The sequence below is a fragment of the Elgaria multicarinata genome, chromosome 8 (assembly GCF_023053635.1).
Source record: "Elgaria multicarinata webbii isolate HBS135686 ecotype San Diego chromosome 8, rElgMul1.1.pri, whole genome shotgun sequence".
In the NCBI taxonomy this organism is placed as follows: Eukaryota; Metazoa; Chordata; class Lepidosauria; order Squamata; family Anguidae; genus Elgaria; species Elgaria multicarinata.
The window spans coordinates 33,712,270-33,733,053 of NC_086178.1; the positions used below are offsets into that span (position 1 = coordinate 33,712,270).

The 20,784-nt window shown below is 41.6% G+C and overlaps 1 protein-coding gene across 1 annotated transcript; it reads right to left on the bottom strand.

Annotated features, from left to right (window-relative positions):
• Positions 1–2,919: 2,919 nt before the first annotated feature.
• Positions 2,920–20,211, bottom strand: LOC134402142 (mast cell carboxypeptidase A-like). Its single transcript, XM_063131482.1, has 11 exons — positions 20,126–20,211; positions 19,956–20,031; positions 17,776–17,900; positions 16,157–16,259; positions 14,624–14,725; positions 13,020–13,121; positions 12,467–12,577; positions 8,979–9,069; positions 6,778–6,980; positions 4,725–4,809; positions 2,920–3,620 (listed from the first exon to the last, which is right to left on the bottom strand). Exons 1-11 carry the CDS (start codon positions 20,194–20,196, stop codon positions 3,433–3,435), a joined length of 1,257 nt encoding a protein of 418 aa, XP_062987552.1. The 5' UTR covers positions 20,197–20,211; the 3' UTR covers positions 2,920–3,432.
• Between the last annotated feature and the right edge of the window lie 573 nt (positions 20,212–20,784).

Sequence of the window (20,784 nt, forward strand, 5' to 3'; positions counted from 1 at the left end):
CTGCAAGCCACTACTTAAACTTCCCAGAATGGAGTGATACTACATGGGGCACTTCAAGGCATTGTGGGAAATCAAAAAGGCAGCTCCCAGCACTGATGCTGCCACCCTCTTTGCCAGGTATGCCTGAGAGGGCCCATCACAGGGGGTCCACCACAGGACTCTTTGGGGCCGTCTTATACCTCTAACTAGTCCTGGAATATTTTACTTAGTAAAAAGATAAAGGGGGCAATATAAAATTATGTATGGAGTGGAGAAAGTGGATAGAGATTTTTTTTTTGTATCCTCTGTTATAATCCTAGAACATCACTGAAGCTGAGTTGTGGGAGATTCAGGATAGATGTATGGAAGTATTTCTTCACAGAGGCCTTAGCTAGACCTACCTGCTACCCTGCGACGGAGGAGGGAAGATCTTGCGTTGTGTTTAACGCGAGATCCCTCCTCTGTCTACACGTGACAGGCGACGACCTCAGCAGGAGAGACGTCACATCCGCCATTTTTTTTTAAAGGACCAGCAGCGCACGAACGTTAGTGCGCTAAAGGTAAGTCCTTTTTAAAATTTAAATTATTTTCCCCGCTCCCCCCACCCGCAGCACCTGGCCACACATTCTGCGGTTTTTGGGCTCAGCCCGGGACTGTAGAAAAACTGGGGCCAAAGGGGAGGGCTATATCCCAGGGCAAGGGAGGGATGATCCCTCCCTGATCCTGGGATCCCCTGTGCGTCATATGGATGCACAGGGACGATCCTGGGGTTCACCCCTGGATAAAGCCCCGTCTAGCTAAGGCCAGAGTGAGTTGTTAAACTATGGAATTTGTTTCCCCTAGATTTGGTGATGGCCAGCAATTTAGACAGTTGAAGATTAGACAAATTCATGGAAGGTAAGTCTATCAACAGTCGGTAGTCATGGTGGTTATATACTACTTTCTGGATCTGAGGTGGTATGACTGTGAATACTAGTGACTTGGGAACAGCAGTAGGAGAAGTCTATTTCCACTATGTCCTTCTTGCAGGCTTCCTATGGGCATCTGTTTGGCCACCATGGGAATCAGGAGGCTGGATGAGATAAGCCTTTGGCCTGATCCAACAGGGCTCTTCTTATGTTCTCTGTGTTCTTAAGGTTACTGATGAAAACAATGTCTTTGTGTCACTTTCTCCCGATATACTAGCTTTACTTTCTCCATGATGGGACATTGTCCCATCATGGATTTTTCCGTCCTGTCCCCATCACCTGCCCATAGCTTTGGCCATGCTGTGAGTCAATTCTTCTCCACCGCATGCCCCTGCAGGCTGCTGGTGTGGTGTGGTGTGGTGTGAAAGCTTACAATGTGCTAGCAGATCTCCTAAAGCAGGGGTGGGCAACTGAGTTTCAGGCCTACAACTCTCATCAGCCTTAGCCTGCATAACCAGTGGTGAGGGATCATGGGAGTTGTAGGCCTAAACAGCTGGAGGGGCCACAAGGAAAGAAAGATAATGCATTAAGTGGATGTCAGTTTTGGACACATTCCTGTGCTTAGAAGTTATGAAAAGACATAGAATTGAGGATTGAAAAATTGGGTTTACTGTCAGTTTTACCATCTGCATCTCTTAGGATCAGACTACAAAAGATGCTAAATGGGTCATTTTAAATTGTGTGAATGTTTGCACCATTGCAAAAAGTTGCTGGAAAAACCAGGATCAGGATCAGACTGGTTGGGGAGGGTGAGTAACTCTTTTCTTCCACACTGCAGTCTCAATGACAATCATGTCACAACCCCGCTCCCCAAAGCTGCTATTTGTATTGTGAACAAAGCTTTCATTGGCATCAGTGGAAGCTTCACTTCCAATGGAAATGGCAGCTTGGGGGACACTTTTTCCAGGACCATAGCATGGGAAGATAGAGCTACACCCCCTCTCACAATGCCCTCTCCTTCACAGCTGCTGTTTCCAGCTATAAAAACATTTACGCAAGTTAAAGTGACACATCACATATATTTTGGCATATTTTTTAGTTGTTTCTCATTTAGTTCCTCCATGTGCCTGTTATGTAGAGTAACAGCTTAACCACATCCGGGCTTTTAGGCAACTTTGTTTATGTAGAAAACTGCTCTCTCTCATCTGATTTCCATTAAAGAACAACAAAAATCTTGTGACACCTTGAACACTAAGAAATGTATTCTGTTATAAGCTTTCATGGACTATAACCTGCCACAGTGGTGAGGGCTATAGTCCACAAATGTTTATGCCAGAATAAATATGTTAGGCTTTAAGGTGCCACAAGATTCTTTGTTGTTTTTGCTGCAGTAGACTAACATGGCTACTCTCTAGAAATGAACATCCTTTTTGAGCTAGGCAAGAGATAATGTATGGCATGGCTATGGATGTCAGAAAAATCCACAGCAGAACCAAATGAATTCAGTTTTTTATGAATCTGACTAATGGATTCTGCAGCGGACAGGCTTTTCCCTTGTCAGGCGAAGTCCACAGACTTGTGGACCACTTTCCTAACCTTCAGGAGCTTTGCGCAAATTTCATCGTAGAATAATAAGCAATTTTTTTAAAAAAAACCCAGCCCAAATCCACATTTCCCCCATAGGCTGAAGCATGAAAATACACATTTTGGAGAATTTCTGCATTGGGGGTGAATTTGTGCAAATTCAGAAACTGAAAAATAAATAAATCCAGTCCCAACGACGGATGGACAATGGAACAAAAGGTGCCTGTCAGATTGAATGGATTTTACGCAATCTGTATATCCCTAGGCATAGCTAGTCTAACAACTAACTTATCAATTTTTGGAAACTGACAATAAATATAGCAAGGATTTCCTTTTGCATCTCATTCATGGATCTCTAAGGTTATGAGTCTAGGTTTTATTGGTTTTTTTCTTTAATTGTTGTATTATTGTGAACTACTTTGGAAACTATATTTTATGGAGGGCAGCATATACATATTTTAAATTAAACAAACATTTGTAATTATAACTTACTACTTAAATCTTTTGGTGCATCTCTGAAAATAGTTGAAACTGCACATTTCCCTTACCCCCAAAACTTGATGATCCTACTGAACATGAAGTCACATTCTTTCTTTCTGTAATGGCCCAACTGCTCTTTAGCATTAGAAGAGGTTTGCAAAAACAGAAGGTTAATTGCAGGATTAACTAGTGGTTTTCTAAAAAGCTGCTTCTGCTATGCTTGAAACTGAAATTGATTTAGGGGCAAAATTCTATGCATATATAGACAGAAAACTGTCGTACAAATCCCAGCATTCCCCAGTCAGTCATGCTGGTGTAGGGAATGATGGGAGTTGTATGTTTTGTCTGTCTTGCATGCACAGAATTGTACCTTAAGTAACTTGCTGTTCCCGGATCCAAGACCACAGATTCTTTTCTCTGTAAACGTTCTGATTTATTACTTTCCAAATCTCTGCAATCCATCAGAAAGTACCAGTCCAAATTATAATGCCTGGCTGAGGATATAATTCGCAATGAGCTTGACTGCCAGCATAGTCTCCTGGCAAGTTGACTTGATCTCGGATTCAGGAAGGAGGAAGCCGTATCTGCCCTTATCACGAAGCTCAAAGGTGAAGGAGTATTTGATGCCCTCATTGTAAGCCCAGTCATCAGAACAACCGGAGGAAGGATCTGTAAAACATGGCAACAAAATTGGTCAAAGTTACATAAAAGCTGTTGATACAAGCTGTTGATGCAGGGTTATTTGTGAATATGGGATTCTAATCTTCTGACAATTTGTAATGAATACAAACAAGGAAACAAAAGTTATGGCCAATTAAAACAGAGTAGAAAGGGGTGCAATCTTGTGTATATAGCATGCTGGTCCCTGCCAACATACACAGAAAACAGGGCATGAATAGTTAGAGAAAAAGAAAACGGTGGGTTATAAATAAATAAAAAAGAAGACAAAATGTTTGTGTTGGTCTGAAAAGATTTCTAGGCCTCTCTCCTCAGTAGTCCTGGATCAGGCCAGAGTACAAACTTAACTGTTTGTAAGAATCAGCACTTTTGCACAATGGGATCATGATGCATTAGGTATAGACAAGCTCAGAACTGAACCAAAGATGGGTCAAATGGTGGCCTTTCTACATTGAAGTTGTTATAGGGTGACCTGTTAGGCTTTCCCTGGATTTGTCCAGGTTTTTATTCTATTCTGGGTGTCGGGGGATTTTCTGTAATTTTCTATAATGTCCTGGAATGACAAGCTTTCCCCTTTAAGGCCACTATTAGCATGGCGGGGGAATGATGCACTTTCTGGAGGTGTGTCATTGCCCCCACTGTTCCAATTGGGGCCTTAAAGGGGAAAGTGTGTCATTCCCAGATATTATAGAAAAGGCCCTAATTGGAGTGGAGGACGGAAAAGCATGCTTTCTGGGACCTCTGGAAAGCATGTCCCCCCCGCCATGCTAATGGTGGCTGTCATTAACAGGGGACATGACCCACTTCCAGAAGCCCTGGAAAATGTGCTTTCCTGCTGCTCCCACCGGGGGTCCTCTTTTTTTGGTTTCCCAAATATGGTCACCCTAAGTTGTTACAAAATATTGTTGACAGACATTGGTCTGGTGGGGTTTCCCTGCCTTTAACAGCTTCATGACAGGAAGAAATTCTGCAGGTGACTTTTCCCCCAGGACTACATGTGAAGTTAGGAAGCCCTGACACTATTAAATGTAGTGAATTTGATGTATTTATAAAGGGATGCAAGGCCGTCTTGGTGAACATATTTAAAATACTTACAAATTGTAGTTGCTGATGTCCCATACGTATACATTTTACCATACAGGCTGTGTATTGCTTCAGTAGCTCTCTTTGCAAGTTCATTCTGGTTTCAAACAAACAAACAAAATCCCTTGTTTTATTTTTATTTTTATGAGAGAAACATGAACATGAGCGCAACATACATTTATAATACATTTTCTGCATTTCTCTTTATAAGTTTGCCCATCTCATGCTCAGGGCCTTCCTTCACCTTGATAGGCAGGGCAACCATTTTTCCGGGTGTTACTTCAAAGAAATGAATGGAAAACCAGTGGTTTTCTCACAACCAACGTAAACATCTGCCAAACCCATGTGACTATGCATATTTTAGTGTCTCTGAACTGTTAGCATCAGAAACATATAACATGATTTGGAACTGTTTCTATCTAATTATATCAAACATCTTCTCTTGGGTTGCAATCCTAATACCAATTACTAAGAAGCAAGGCCCATTGAACACAATGAATACATATAAGCTTGTACTGTTAAATAAAGAATACGTTCCTCAAAGCTGCAATCCTACACCCACTTACCATGGAGTAAGCTCCATTGAACTCAATGACACTTATTTTTGAGCATTGAAACGTACATTATCCTTATCCCTGTTTTCCCCTTGTAAACATCCTGCTGACAGTTACTGTAGCTTTCTTTTCTTTTCAGGATAACTTAAGCAAAAAGGTGATAATGATCTTGGAAAAGGCACAAGGAGGAATCTTGGCTGAGCTGGTCAGGTGGGTGCTGTTTGGAGGACTATCACTTGGGGGTAGTATAAGAGACCACGAGCTAGTGTCAAAATAGTTATGTCATAAGATGCAAATCTAGACATCATGCAAAATTTGTGGCATCTCCAAAACGTCAGTACAGTGGAAATTGACCCCATGTAAAGCGGTCAGATAGGATATCTTAAGATGCAGGAAGGTAATCTCTTCCAACAAGGTAACAGTTTCAGCCATGTTTGTACCTAATGATGTAATTAATGGTTCCCATGACCCCTTTTCAGAAGGGTCAGAATTTGGCAAACACTCCAAAAAGTCAGAATGGACAGTCTGGAATTGTGTACACAACAGATACTGTTTGTTTGTTTTTGGCCTTGGAAAAGGTTTTTGGGGATATGCCACTCCCTAAACATCCCAACAGTTGCTCATAAGGCTGGAAGCTTTGGAGATGCTATAACTTTTGTAAAATGTCCAAATAGCCAAACTGTTTGAACCTTATGATGTAAGTATTTTGGCACAGGCAATTGGACTATCAGCTGGCACAGATTTTATTTGAAACTAAAAATGCTCCTATTATAAAAAGAAACAGAATGAAAGGAATGGAAATGTCAGGAATTGAAGTGCATTGTTTTGGGATGATGATGATGATTTTTTGGTGGAGCAAATAAGAGTTCCAGGTATGGTGGCTATGGCCCTACTCATGCTGATGCCTTTATAACAGAGGTGCAGAACCTTAGGCCTGGGAGCCAAATCTGGCCCACCTGGGGCCCTAATCCATCCATCTGCAGTTCCCCAGATGGACATGCCCCCTTCCTATGGCCCCATTCCATTCTCCCTATCCACTGATCGATTGGTTTTTCTGCATTCTAAAAGGCTGAACTGGCTCTCCTAAGTCTTAATTTCTGGCAGTAAGAGCTTTAAGCTAAATATGCTGGTATTTTTTAAAATGTTGGCTCCACCCCTTTTGCCACTGGTCCTAACCCCCTTGCCTCTGTACCCACCCACCACTGGAATCAACCCCTCCAAAATTCCGTTTTGGGGCTTTTCCGAAATGGAACTCAGCGCTCGAGCTGAAAGGAATTCAGCAAAGAGGTTTAGAAGTTGTGCATAAGAGGTAATTTCAGGGTTCCTAAAATAAGATGTGTTGCCTGAGCACTGTGTAGGTAGAACAGGCCATGCCTAAACTGTGACTCTATGCTCTAGGGCTATCAGCTACATACCATTTTGGATTTGAAGCCTGATTTTTTAAAAACAACAACAACAACAGAGCAGATATACAGATATTAGAAAAGGAGACATTTTCATTTTCACAATACCAGTTCATCGTGATTCGGTGTCTTCTCAAAAGTATAGCCATATGGGAACAGCACCATCTGAGAATAGGAATGTATTGTCAGATAGGCCTTGATTGAAGAAATGTGGCTGCGGATGAATGCTGTAACTGCTTTAGTTTCTTGTTCAGACTCCGGTGAAGATCCACAATATACTTCCTCACAGGGATTATTGGAAGCATCAAACGCTGTTGGTGAAAAGAATACTTGCATTCAGTTTCACTTGATCTGTACCAGCACAGTGATGTAGATTTTCCAGAAAAAGTTGAATCAGAAAATGTTTCATTGCTCTAAATTGATGGAACACTAATTTAGCATGTTTATTTGATGTATATCTAGCAAACAAACCAAAAAAGAACGTCGTGTTAATTGTATGAGCTGTATGAACGTCTGAAGTTTTTCTTTCCTCCATTAGCCCAAAGTAGTTGAACTGAAATATTTGGTTGAGGGGTTGGGTTGGGTGGGAAAACCAGTAAAGTGCACTTACAGTGGCATCCTGTACTGGCCTACTTAGGAATTGCTTTTATTGAAATGTAAGTATTTTAAGACATTACAACTTAATAGGATAAAGTTGCTTGTCATGATTTATATATTTTTTTTTAATGGATGAATTGGACGTATAAAAGTTCATGCTTCTTAGAAATAATCAATAACTCTGGTTAGTAGTATTTAAGTAGTATTTGTATCCGTTCTAGATGCCCAACTCATTCAGTATGAACACAAAGGAAGTACTTCCTCACACAGTGTGGAGTTCGCTACCACAAAACAGATTTGGATGACTTTAAAAGGGGATTAGACAAAATCCTGGTGGAGAAGGTTAGCAGTGGTTACTAATCCTGATGGCTATATGCTACCTCCAGTATCAGAGGCAGTATACCTATTTATACCAATGTACATGAATTAATGGGGAACATGGGTGAGAGGGTGATGTTGCACTCATGTCTTAATTGTGGGTTTCCCATAGGCAGTTGATTGGCTATGTTGTGAACAGAATGCTGGGGGGGGGGTCTACACTACTGCTTTAAAGCGCTTTATAACAGTTTTGACAACTGTTGGGGCCCAGGACACACTGCATATACAGGTTTCAAAATGTTTTCAAAGCGCTTTAAAGCGCTTTAAAAGCAGTAGTGTAGATCCCCCCCTGGACTAGATGGACCAATGGTCTGATCTAGCATGGTTCTTCTTATGTTAATAATTTATTTTATGAGCCAATGCATTTCTAAATATGGGACAATGACCTAGTATCTCCATTATATAGTGACTTTCTTGTTACATTTCAAGCACCTTCTAGGTTCACAAGCTGAAATTATCCCCGGATTAATTCTGCCTCTCAGGAGAAAGTAGTAAATCTCTCCCAGTTTACACCTTTCATCTTTACCTTCCTGGGTTATGAAAAGTACTATTGTTCCATCTCACAGTGGTGCAGCTAGGAGTGGACCTTGGAGTCAAAGTCCAGGGCCCTCAAATGACCACCCATAAAGCAGCAGGTAATGAGGGCATCAGGGCAACAGAAGCAAACTCCACTTTGGCCTTAGCTAGACCTAAGGTTTATCCTGGGATCATCCCGGGGTCATCCCTGTTCATGTAAATGACACACAGGGAATCCTGGGAGCAGGCAGGGACGACCCCGGGATGATCCCAGGATAAACCTTAGGTCTAGGTAAGGCCCCAATTCCTGGAGTCATAATGGTGCTATGACTTTAGTAAGTTTAAAATGCCAATCTGCACAGTATTTCTTGAAGGATTGGCAACCAATTTTGTTGTTATTGTTCTAACATATCAGGAATGTAGAATGGTGGTTTGAGGAAATGCTTCACAACTGAAGTAATACAACATGGCCATCTATTTATTTATTTATTTTATTTATTTTTTACATTTCTATACCGCCCAATAGCCGAAGCTCTCTGGGCAGTTCACAAAAATTAAAACCATAATAAAACAACCAACATGTTAAAAGCCCAATCTGAAGGCCCCCAATCCCAATAAGTCTATTAAATCCAATGTCTAAGATTACTTAGCTCCATCACTGTCTTCTAACCCTGATGGTTGTACTGAGCATTGTCAGAAAGCTTGCAATTGCACGTATCAGTACAGCGATGTGCAAGACAATACTCCAGGTCAGTCCTATGAAAGTCAATGAGATTTCTCTGAAGTAAGTAGGCTGTGGGTTTGGAAAGTTTACTTACTGCCCCATGCAACATCAAAGTTCCTGTTAAGGTCAACACCAACACAAGCACTTTTGGATGTATTGGAACGATTCTTTCTCCAGAAGCGATCCTGCTTGACAAAATAATTGAGGAACTTCAAACTTACATACGGACATCTCTTTCTTCTTTTTCTTGTTCATACTAATAGTGAATGGAATAAACTGATTTTGAACATAAAGCCCACATGGTTAAAACTCAGACTTTCATCTTTCAAACGGGTAAGACAATGTCGTTAACATGAAAGTGGTACGTGAACTTGTCTTTGACAGCCTAATTCCCAAACTGTAAATCCTGTCTACATAGTGTAGATAGAGAGATGTAGATAAACACTGTGTTCCAAACAAAAACCCTTCACTGGCCTGATGCAGTCACTTCTTGCTTCATTATCACAATAAATCTGATACTTGTTCTTTGTTCATTTGCATTTTTGTAAATAGTTAGGCTTCCCAAGGCCAAGATTCTTAAATCTCAAATAAAGATAAAGAAGGGATATCTCCTTAAATTCCAGACTCAAGCCTATAGTGTCTGCATGAACTTCATATGTAGCCAACCTGAAATCACTTAATTCCATTTCTCCAAGTAACCTTTTTCACGGTTAATGAAATTATACCAGTGAAGTACTTTGAGCACTCAGAAACATTATATAAATACTATTCTTGTTCTCCATACTGAATACCAATTTCCATATTTCTCAAAGATGAAGTGTCTACAAAGCAAACATAAGAACATACAGACACACTTCAACTTTACTGTACTGTAGGTACATTCACACTTTCAGCTTGAATGCAGTACGATAAACACCCTCGATATTGGGGGTTGTAAGAGGAAACAGTATAAAGATAATACAGAGCACAACTCCCCATGACCTCAGTGTAGAATAGGAAAATGAACTCTTACCAAAGTTATTCCTGGAGATTCCCCACCCACCCCCTTAGAGGGAGGGAGGGAGGGAACAATGGGGTATATATTTGAACCTAAAGGCCTTCTAAGCCAGCTCTACATTTTTACACCAACTGGGCTATTATTAGTAGGGGTGTGATCCGCTCCGATTAGGAGCGTAGAAGCAGTAGCGGATTGGCCTGCTCCGCCTTACCCAGAGGCGGAGTAGGAGCGGACCGCGGACCCCCTAGAAGCAAGGCGAAGAGAAGCGGCCATTTTTCGGAGCTCCGAGTTCAGGCGGAGCGCTCCGGTCACCATCTTGAAAACATTTCACCATAGGATTGCATTGCGGCAAATAATCGCACATAACTACGTTCTTTTTGAAGCTATTGTTCTAGAAATTCTTGTGCTCAGAGAGACGTGGATGGGGGTCATTTTGAGACCACTCTCACCTCTCTGCGTTGTCTGGGTCGGGTGCTATATTTTTGTGAAAATCGGGTCAACCGCGCGGCTCAAACGGCGTTTTCGGCTTTTCGCCCATAGGATTGCATTGAGGGAAAGACTCGGGCATAACTGGGTTGGTTTTTAAGCTATCGTTCTGAAAATTCTTGTGCACAGAGAGTCGTGGATGCGGGTCATTTTGAGACTACTCTCAACTTTCTGCGTTGTCCGGGTCGCGCACTAGAAGTTTTTTAAAAATCGGCGGGAAAAATACCTTTTTCAAAGGGCTGAGGGGCAGAGTCAGCTCCCGGTCATGATGATCCCAAAGTTAGAGGAGGGCATAGGCAAAACAGGTAACTTGGGATTCTGGGAAACTTCTCTTTCTTCATCTGAACGGGCTTTTCCCCGTGTTTTTTAACACAGTAGCCCCACCAAATGCACAAACACAACCTGAAATCATATACTAAGCCAAGAATAAGAGATAGAAACACAGCACTGCTCCCCACCCTAACTTTGGGGAACAACTGAAAAGATGTGGTGCAAGGGGATGAGCTCCCCTAGGGCATCTCATCGTGGACGTGCCCCCACTCTCTCCTGCACTGGAAGGCCATTAGAGCCTTCCAAAGAGAGTAAAACGGTGGAGCAATGCCTATCATGAGTTGAAGTGAATGTTCACTTTTTAGTGGTGGAGCGATGCCTGTTATGAGTTGAAGTGAGCGTTTACTTCTTAATCTCAGAGCTGTTGGTGGCTGTCTTGAGTTGAACTGGCAGCTGCTTCCCCCTCCCCCGGGCACGTCCCCCTATTGCTGGTAAAAGATAGATATAGCCTTTTTTAAAAAAATCTTCTTGCTGTTTATTCAGCAACACTGCTGCTTTTAATTCCACCCCTCCTTTGTTTATTTATTGATTTATTCCATTTTATATGCATTACTGGCTTATCCTTGGCTCACTTCCTTATGCCCCCAGAAATGCCAGCTGCATGCCTGCCTGCCTTCCCTCCCTCCTCCCCTGCCCACCTCGCAGGGATGTTGTGTGTGGGGTGCCCGATTTTCAAAAATTCGCCAAAAATCAGGGGATGATGGGATTGCTTTGAAACTTGGCGTGCGTGTGTATATCCCCATGAGGTGTCATGGTGCCAAACATGAGGTTTCTAACTTGAACAGAAAAAAAGTTGTATAATTTTTTAGCTTTCAATGCAAGCCTATGGGGGGGGGGAAACGGAGCTCCGGATCCGGATCCGGAGCTCCGGGCGGAGCGGAGCGGAAGTGGGCGGAGCGGGGGCGGAGCGGCCCAATCCGGAAAATGGCGGATCTGCAAGTGAAGCGGAGCGGAGGGTCCGTGCACACCCCTAATTATTAGGCCTCTTGCAAACACAGGGGTGGAGAAATCTGCTCTTAAGAAATGTGCCTTTTCTCCTTAAAATGGTTATTGGTTCCAAGATGGTCCTGCCCTAACAGAGAAAAGTGAGCCAAACTTAGCAAAGTTGTATCAGCTGGTATCTGAGGGGCACGACCCACTCAAAGTTCATTGGATTTATGTGATTGTTTGAACATTGCCTTACAACTACAGGTAGCCCCAGCAGCAATTGGCTGAAAGTTTTGCCAATTCCCTGAGAGGAGGCTCTCAAAAATGAAATTAGTAATTGCGTCTGACAAGACTGGAGCCAGGGAGTCTTGTTGTCTTTACTCTGCAGGCCTCTCCTCCTTGCCCTGAAAGCACCAGAGAAGCCTGAGTGAAAAGCCAGCTTGAGACTGGAGACTCAGACATGAGAGAAAAGCAATGGGATTGGACCATCAAAAGAAAACTCACTGATATAGCCTAGGTTTTAAATGCATTTCTTCTTCTTTCTTTGGTGGGGGGAGAGTCCCATTTGGCCCTATATGCAGGAGCCTCCAGGTAGAGTCACAAATACTTTTTGTTTGCTCATCTTGAACCATCTTCCCCGTGCCAAGCAATGTAAGGCACATAAACATCCCAGTTTCACTACTGTTCACAACTCCAGAGTTTTTGCTGTCTTAATTTCCCCACTCATCTCCTTGCACATCTTTGCCTAAGATCCATAATGGGATCTATTTGCATAGTATGGAGCCCTTTTAAAGTTTTAAACTGCTAAAAGCAAATTTTGCTGCTAAAATATTTGCACGTACCTGAGTCCAGCTCCAGATATAGCCATCTACGTTGAATAAAGGAAGGATGTAGAAATTCATATTGTCCAGTATATTTGTCATATTCTCATCCTTTCCATAGGTTTTGGTGGCCTGATGATATAGCGGTGGATTTAGTTTTACTTAAGAATTAAAGTAAGTTACAGTTCAATTGTATGCATTTTTACTCAGACGTAAGTCCCACTTTGCTAATAGCAATTTAATCGCAGCTCATCATTCTTCATCATAGCAAATCATCTGTAGAATCTACTTAATTCTAATAATTATGGATTACTTTTCTAAAACAGATCCATAGGCAAAAGATCAACTTTACATTGATATCTCAGTTGGCTGAACAGGATTGAAGTGATTCACAATTTATTTAACTTTGGAAAAGGGACTTTGTTTTTTGTTTTGTTTTACAAGTGTATTCATAAAATTTGGATTGAACTTCTGATGTCACATCGAGAAGGAAACTTTCTGAAACTCAGCCTCTAAAAATTGTAGAAAAAAAGAAAGAAAAGAAATACTGAGTATTAAAAAAAAGTTAACCAACCTCTTTCAGAAACCACTGGCAGAAGGCGGGTGAAATCCACTCTCGTGCATGAATTCCACAATCCATGAAGATGGCCTTTTCTGTACCGCTTTGATTCCCAACCTGCTTTTTAGAGATTTTCCCAAGATGAGGAATAATTTTCAAGGAGGGATGGCTATATATAAAAAAACTGCTCCTTGCTGATATGACAGTTCTATTCTGAGATTTTCAGAAAAATAAAATTTCACATATAAGCCTAATCTACATCAAGGGGATATTGCACTATGAAAGTGGTATGAAAGTGGTCTATAAAAGGCAGGAGCCATACCAAGCAGGATATAGCAGTATGAAAGTTGTATATGGTACATGTCAATGGGCCCCAACAGTTGTCAGTGTACTTCAATATGGCTATAAAGCAGTAGTGTGGCTCCTGCCTTTTATATACCGCTTTTATACTGTTTTCATAGTGCTATATCCTGCTTGGTTTAGATCAGTGGTTCCCAATTTTTTTCAGTTAACCGCCCCCTTGGTTCCACAAACTCATGCCCAGAGCCCCCTACCCTACACTATAAAAATCATTATTCAGAATAGCGGTTTTCAATGACCTACTAAGGAAGATAATAACAATAAAATTCAAAACAGTAACAATTAATTGAATATTTATTCAAAATCCAATTACATTTTTTTAGTTTATTCAATTAAACATAATTGATGAACTTGATCCAGTGATATCATCTTTTCAAAGTCTGATAGTCATTTAGCAAGAATATTAGATATCACATTTAGTAACTAGGGTAGAGTACCTCACTATCCTGTAAATTCTTAATGTGATGGATGGGCTTCTTAAATGATATTAATACATGCGTGGATTCTTCCCCTATATGGCTTGGGACCATACTACCTTCTCCCATAAAAATGTCCCTAGGTTTTAAGACCTTCTGGAGAGGTGCTTCTTGAAAAAGACCACCTCAAATGCCCCCCTGCCGCCCCTTTGCCTCTTAGCACCCCCTGCCACCCCCTTCCCTCTTAATGCCCCCCCTATGCAATCCTACCGCCCAAGGTGACGGTACTGCCCACATTGGGAACCACTGGTGTAGATTAGGCCAGAAACAGAAAAGTTTACACTGTGTAAAACTATACACACTTACTCTGGAACAAGTCAAACAGACTGTTAAACTTTTTGATTTGAACCCTGTCTTTTTACCCAAGGCAGCTTACAATTGTAGGAACTAAGAACTTAAAAATAAAACAAAAGGTTGATTAAAATAACGATGAAACAAATACATTAAAAACACAATTAAAAACACAACAATAACCGATTAAAAACAGCACCCAATTTAACAGACAAGCTTACATGCCAAAGGCCTGCTTGAATGAAAATGTCTTTGCCTGCAGGTAGAAGGACAGCAATGAGAAAGAGATAGAAAGCCAAGCTAGCCTCCCTCAACAGGGAGTTCCAAGTGGAATTTACTTATGAGAAAACATGAATGAGATTGGGCCTGTGGGCAGGGACTGTCAAGAAATACTTTTGTAAGCTGCCGTGAGAGCCTTTTTTGGCTGAATGGCGGCATAAAAATGCTTAAATAAATAAATAAATAAATATTGCCCTGAAATGAACTTCGTACCTTAAGGATGTACATGGGTCGATTTTCAAAGGTGTTTCCAATCTGGATGCGGGAAACCAACGTTGGGTTCTTTCTCACAATTCTGGCAGTCCATGCAGAAATCTGGATTAAAGAATGATCTACAATTGCTCGCCTAGCAGAGGATAAAATGCCCCACAGATGATTTTCTGATTGCAATGATGTTCGTGACACCAGGCCACTAAAACATGTGATGAGAACGGCAAGTGATCACATAACTTCTAGCTGGCTGGGGCTAATGGGACTTGTAGTCCAACACATCTAGAGGGCATCAATTTGGGAAAAGCTGTTCTAGTGCATACTGAAGGGCAACACCTTCTGCAGCTTCCAATCATTCATTTAGGGTTGCTAAACGACCAGAGAAGCCCTATTCTTGCCCTATCGGTACGACTTGGGCAGGAGGGGACATTTGCAGGCGGGTAGGAGGAGGAAAGAATGCTCCACATGCCTTGGGCACGTGGACGTGTCAAGCTTGGGTGGGACAAGCCTATAAAGGCATGCTCCCCATGCTCCCTGGCCTCTTAGGACATCAGAAGAAGTTTGGTGACCACTCGTTGGCATCTTATGGTGACTGGCAAGTTCTGAGGCCTGATCCTCAATGGGCTGTGTGGCTCACGATTCAGGATATATGTCTTGTCTTTGGAGACCTCTCTGTATCACCTGCTCAGGGTTGTGCAGCTCTGAGCAGGGGTGAAATGGAGTGGTTCCCCCAAGCATGCAAGTGTAGCTCAGGAATGGAGCCAGTTTTTACCTGACTCCTGGCTTGGCCGAGTGTCTCGCCCATAATGGCAGGTTAGTTGCCTGGAGAAAGGATTAATTAGATTCGCACACTCTCGCATGCAGATCCAGGGAGGGGTGAGTTACCCAGTTAAATAAAGAGGCCCTAGTTATCCCAAGCTCTGGTGTCTGTGTCGTTATTTCTGAGCTTACTTCTCTGTCCTCAAACATTGCTTGGCCCACTCTTGTGCCTCTATCAGCAGGTTGATCTGCAGAAATCAGCAGATGGCACTTTTTACAATGTGGCAATTAGAACTATCACCTGCTCAAGCCTTCAGATCAAGCTGCTGTTAAAGGCAGAACAAAAGCCTGTAAAAACATTGGCAACCCCACCTCCTTTGGAAGAAGAATAGGCAATGGAATCGCCTTATCGTTCTAATTCTTCAACTCTTCACTGTTTGTTCAGAAAGCTGAACCATAGTATCTATCCTGATTATAGTGATATTCTCCGATTGTGAAGCAACATGGGCAAAATAAAATAAAAATAAAAATATCTATACCCCTTTCTCCACAGCTTTCTCCACTGGAGTCTTTTATTTTGTTTCATTCTTAGGATTTTTCTGGTACCCTGCCAGAACCTTACTATACATGGAGAAACCATAAGGAAAAAGAATGGTTCTATTCTAATTCTGAAGCCATTCTATTCTAATTCTGACTTTTTTTGTACTCAGGTGCACAACCAAACAAGAGTCTTGTTGCATCTTAAAAACTTTTTAGACAATTAAATGTATCCTGTACCTTGTGCCAGTCATTATATTTTGTATAACTGTATCTGCCAGCAGCATTCCTCTCATTGTCAAGCTGTTTTTCAATGTCTTCTTGCAGGTTTTGAAATAAAATTCTAAGTGACATGAAACAACAACAAAATCATATTTGCTGTAAGAAAATTCTAAGTTATGCACAGTGTACTTACACTTTTGAATTTATTTTATAGTTACATATCTTTCATTTATTATTGTACGAGGCTTGCAGAACATGTACCCCTTTTAATCTAAAAATCAGGGGACCTGATCTTGCTAAACTTAGTTGATCCCCCCTCCCCCCACAAAATGATGAGACAGGTTGTGACAAACTTTTCCCATTGGTTTTAGTGGGATTTTAGTTGCAAAGCCACTGGGGTTAGAAAACACATGGTTTATCTGACATGAGCTATAAGGCCTTTCTAATTCCAGAACAAAAAACAAACCAGAACAGATGCAACTGTCTTGGGTGGTGGGTCAGTAGCTAATTAAGAATAGAAAATGTGCTGGACCATATATAACTCAAAATGCACCGTCATGAAATGAGGACTCAAAGGACAAGTTAAGAAAAGTACAGACTTATGTAATGTTTATGTCACTTGAGCTGTCATCGGTGCCACCAGAGAATACTAAGAACTGTAGTCTGGTGGAAGTAGTGAGGATTTTCTGAGTGTACCCTTCCCTGTTCCTCCAGCAACAGTCCCTGGGGTACCCAAGATCCCCTGAGAAGTGAGAATGGCAATTAAAGCAGTTTAAGTGTGCAGTGTGGACATGCCCTTAGAGTGTAATCTCCTCCCACTATCTATGCATGGCTGATAAATACCATTGACTTCAATGGGACTTTTGCATGGATATCAGAGGTGTGGGGCTATCTTTTATTTATTTAATTTTATTTATTAAATGTATCATAAAACAGATTTCTCCAGGCATTGTTTAGTATAATTTAAAATGTAATAAAATCATAATAAAATCAGCATACAATGTAATATACATGCAAAAACTAAGACTACCACCAGGTGCAAGAATTAAAACCATACCGGAGGGATTAAAATAGCAGATCCTAAACATTAAAAATAGTGGAATATTTTAAAAGCCTGGGAGTACAGCAAAGTCTTAGTATGAGTCAGACAAGATAACAATGTAGGCAGCAGGCAAACTCCCCTTAGAAGATCTTTCCAGAGCTGGGGGGGCCATCACCAAAAAAGCCCTCTCTCTTGTCACCCTCTGCCATAAGTGTGCCATGCACAACTTCTGTGTGCTGCCCTGCTTAGCAGGGTACCGTGCTGTCCAGTTTAGCCGGGTACTGTGCTGACTTCATTTGGCCCATGGAGCCATACTTTGCCATACCTGGAAATGGGTAATTGTACAAGCCAGGTGACTTGGTCGTTCCATAATGCTGCTCTAAGTAGAATAGTTTTAGGAGACACCAACTACAAGTGTGAGTGCATGCTTCTGTGATAAGATATGGATCAGTTGCAACATACTGATATATAAAGAGATGGTAACAGAAATGTTGCAAAAGTCTTTACCTTCTGTTTAAAAACTCCCATTTGCAGTCTTGTTACAATTTTCAAAATGGCTAGCAACAGTGTGGAGGAACAGATAAGTATAACCTACTCATAATGCATGTCGTTCTGCTCCATGAGAGTCTCGACATGTTTGGTCTGATCAGCGCCTACATGGAAATCCACTTCCATCTCGTTGACTATATGCAAAGCAGTGTCTGGATACCAAAAGTCGAGCTGCACAAGAAGAAATGCAAATCACTCATCATTGAAGTCAACACCGATATGGAAATTGGGTCAAAATGAAGTGCTGTTGTCTGGCTTCTTTTGGATATGAATCTCTCTTCTGGTCTATTTCTGAGAATAAAACTAACTCAGAATTGTGTGCATGCGCTGAAGTGTGAATTATCCATTCTTCTGGGATCTGGCTCTCTGCTGTAACACCAGTGGTGTAAGCTTACACTGAATTTTTGGAGAACACCTCTTTCCCTATGAAAAGGTGGGAACAGCAAAGTTTCTGTCTCCATTGCCTATTCTGCGGCCAGAGGTAAAATCAGGCTAAGATGAGAACACTGAAAACTGGTCTAAACCCAACTAACAGCAATTTTACTGCTATATATATTGGACTGTTTTATAAGTGCCGGCCATTTCTTCCCTCTTGTTTTGAAAAGTATTCTAGGCCCAAGAGCCAGCCCTACCAATAGGCAGCCTGAGGTGGTCACAGGCAGAGATGCTGGGTAGCATTTTTACAGGCTTTTTACATTTTTACATAACAGGCTTTTTACATTTCCAGGCTCCAGATCCAGAAGGATTGGTAGGATCCAGAATGGTTCAGTGGGGATAATTTTTATTAGGCAATGCATGTGCAGCTCTGGAGCATAATCCCATATATAGATAGATCCATTGTAATTTGTTGTACCTTTTACGTTCTAGTCTCCCAGTCATCTTTTACAGGCCCATTACCTCAAGAGATGTACACTCAGAACATTTCTTAGAGTACCTAGCTCAGTTTCATTAGGAGTGAATATTGCTAATTTGTAGGCTTTCTTCCCTGTATTTATACTCACTACAGCTTTCTCCTTATTTCTGCTTGAGGAAGACATTGCATCTCAACAAGTCACTCACTACCTTACAAACAGTGAGTGAACCGCCCAGAGAGCTCCGGCTATTGGGCGGTATAGAAATGTAATAAATAAATAAATAAACAAACAAACAAATTTGGTTTAATTACACATCTTAACACAGCCATTTGGATCATAGTTCTCTGACTCTGAGACTAACAACACAGATAAGTAGCATTTCAAAATCCACATAAGGATTGATGGGGAAGAGGTCCATGTGTGGAGGAGATGATCCACTCCTGGGGACCTCCTTGTTCTCGCAGTGTAAACCTTCACTGTCAGTCCTTAAGCTGCTATTGGTGCACCAACTATAAACATTGTTAGAAGTGGTCTCTGAATAATGGGCTTATTACATAGTTAGTGATGGGATTATTTGGTATTGCTGCCTCTTTTTAGAAAGGCAGTTTAGCAAAAACAAACAAAGAAACAGAACAGAATGAGCGTACGCACCTTTCTTTAGTGAAGACAGAAAAGAGCTTTACTCACAAGTATTATTGCACATATAAATATAAATGCAGGCTCAGCACAGAGGTTCAAGAAAGTTTGTTCAGTTCATTTTTTGTTCCATTACACAGGCAGGAGTGAGAGAGCAAGTGGTGGTGGGGAGGAACAGGAAACCACATTATAGCCTACAGAGATTCTAAGGCCAGCTATGCCCCAAATTCCCATGCATTAACTAGCTAATTGCTACACGGCTCCCCTTCTGTAACTTGGAGATGAGGTTGCAATATTCCCAACAGTTATATATGCTGCTGAATATATCGGCAAGCTCAAAATATTCTAATCTTTTGAGTCATTGTTAAACACTTTAAAAATGTCCTCACTGATTCTTACAATATATTTAGCAATAAGACCCTAAAGACAAGGGGGAAGAAAGCATGCAGTGTGGGCCAGTATGTGCAGTGGTTAGAGTGTTGGACTGGGAGTCAAGAGATTCGTGTTCTAGTGCCTACTTAGCTATGAAGTTCACTGGATGACTTTGGACAGACTCTCAGCCCAACCTACCTTACGGGGTTGTTGTTGTGCGCATAAAATGGAAAGGAGGAGATTATGTGTGCCACCTTGGGTTCATTAAGGAGGATAAAAAGGTGGGATATAAATGTAATAATAAATAAATAAATAAATAAATAAATAAATAAATAAATAAATCCAAGATCTTACAATGTCTCACCTGTAGGACGCTTGCCAAGTCCTTCATGAAGCTCACTTGCTTTTCATTTCGAGGCTTCACACGGAACACCTTTGCACTTCAGAACACAAAGTCAAGCAATGAATGGCATATCAAGAGAACAGGCAATAGTATTTCCCTACTCTATTTATGTTAAAGAGAAATGGCTCTACCTGTCAAATCGCCGAGCAGAAGTGAGGACAATTGCTGTGGCAACTAAGCCCAAAGCCATCAGGGACTTCATGTTTCTTTTCCTTGGCACCAACGAATCTCTGTCATCTTTATACTTCTGCTTGGTGATCAGCTGACCTCCACAGGGGCATTCATTGGATGACAAGAGGTTTCTGTTGTTTTGCCTGCATTGTAATTACAACTCCTATTAATCCCACTGATTCAGTTGTGCAATGACAAATTAACACCTCTAAGGTATCCCAATGTGACCAGAAATGCTCGTTTATAGAAGAAGGAAGGTTGGCGGAGCTCTGCTGACCTGCCTCCTTCCAGAAACAAGTGTTTCTGCTTGTTTCGGGGCTCCCCCTAGGAAATGCTAAATCTCCTTTGCGTAAGTGGTGGGTCCCACTTGCCCACTGCAATTGGCAGGACCCACCACTTGAGGAAGGGAATTGGCTGGACAGAAAAGCATCGGCAGGGGCATAAGTGCCCTGCTGAATTCCACCCAAGATCCTTAAGCCAGAATTGGACAGGGCAACCCTTCAAATATAGGATGTTTTCAAAGAGATGATGGTCCCCTGGCTGCCTTTCAAGCAGAGGATTGTCCTCTGTAAATGAGGATGCATGAGTGCATCCTTAGTGCAGAAGGAAGTATAATGTC

Bases quoted from the DNA above. Each gene is read 5' to 3' on its own strand.
- LOC134402142 (XM_063131482.1), bottom strand. From the start codon at position 20,196: ATGAAGTCCCTGATGGCTTTGGGCTTAGTTGCCACAGCAATTGTCCTC. The intron at 14,726-16,156 runs GTACAGGATACA...TCTTTAATCCAG, and splicing joins AATATAATGACTGGCACAAG to ATTTCTGCATGGACTGCCAG. The intron at 13,122-14,623 runs GTACGAAGTTCA...TCTAAAAAGCAG, and splicing joins GACCCATGTACATCCTTAAG to GTTGGGAATCAAAGCGGTAC.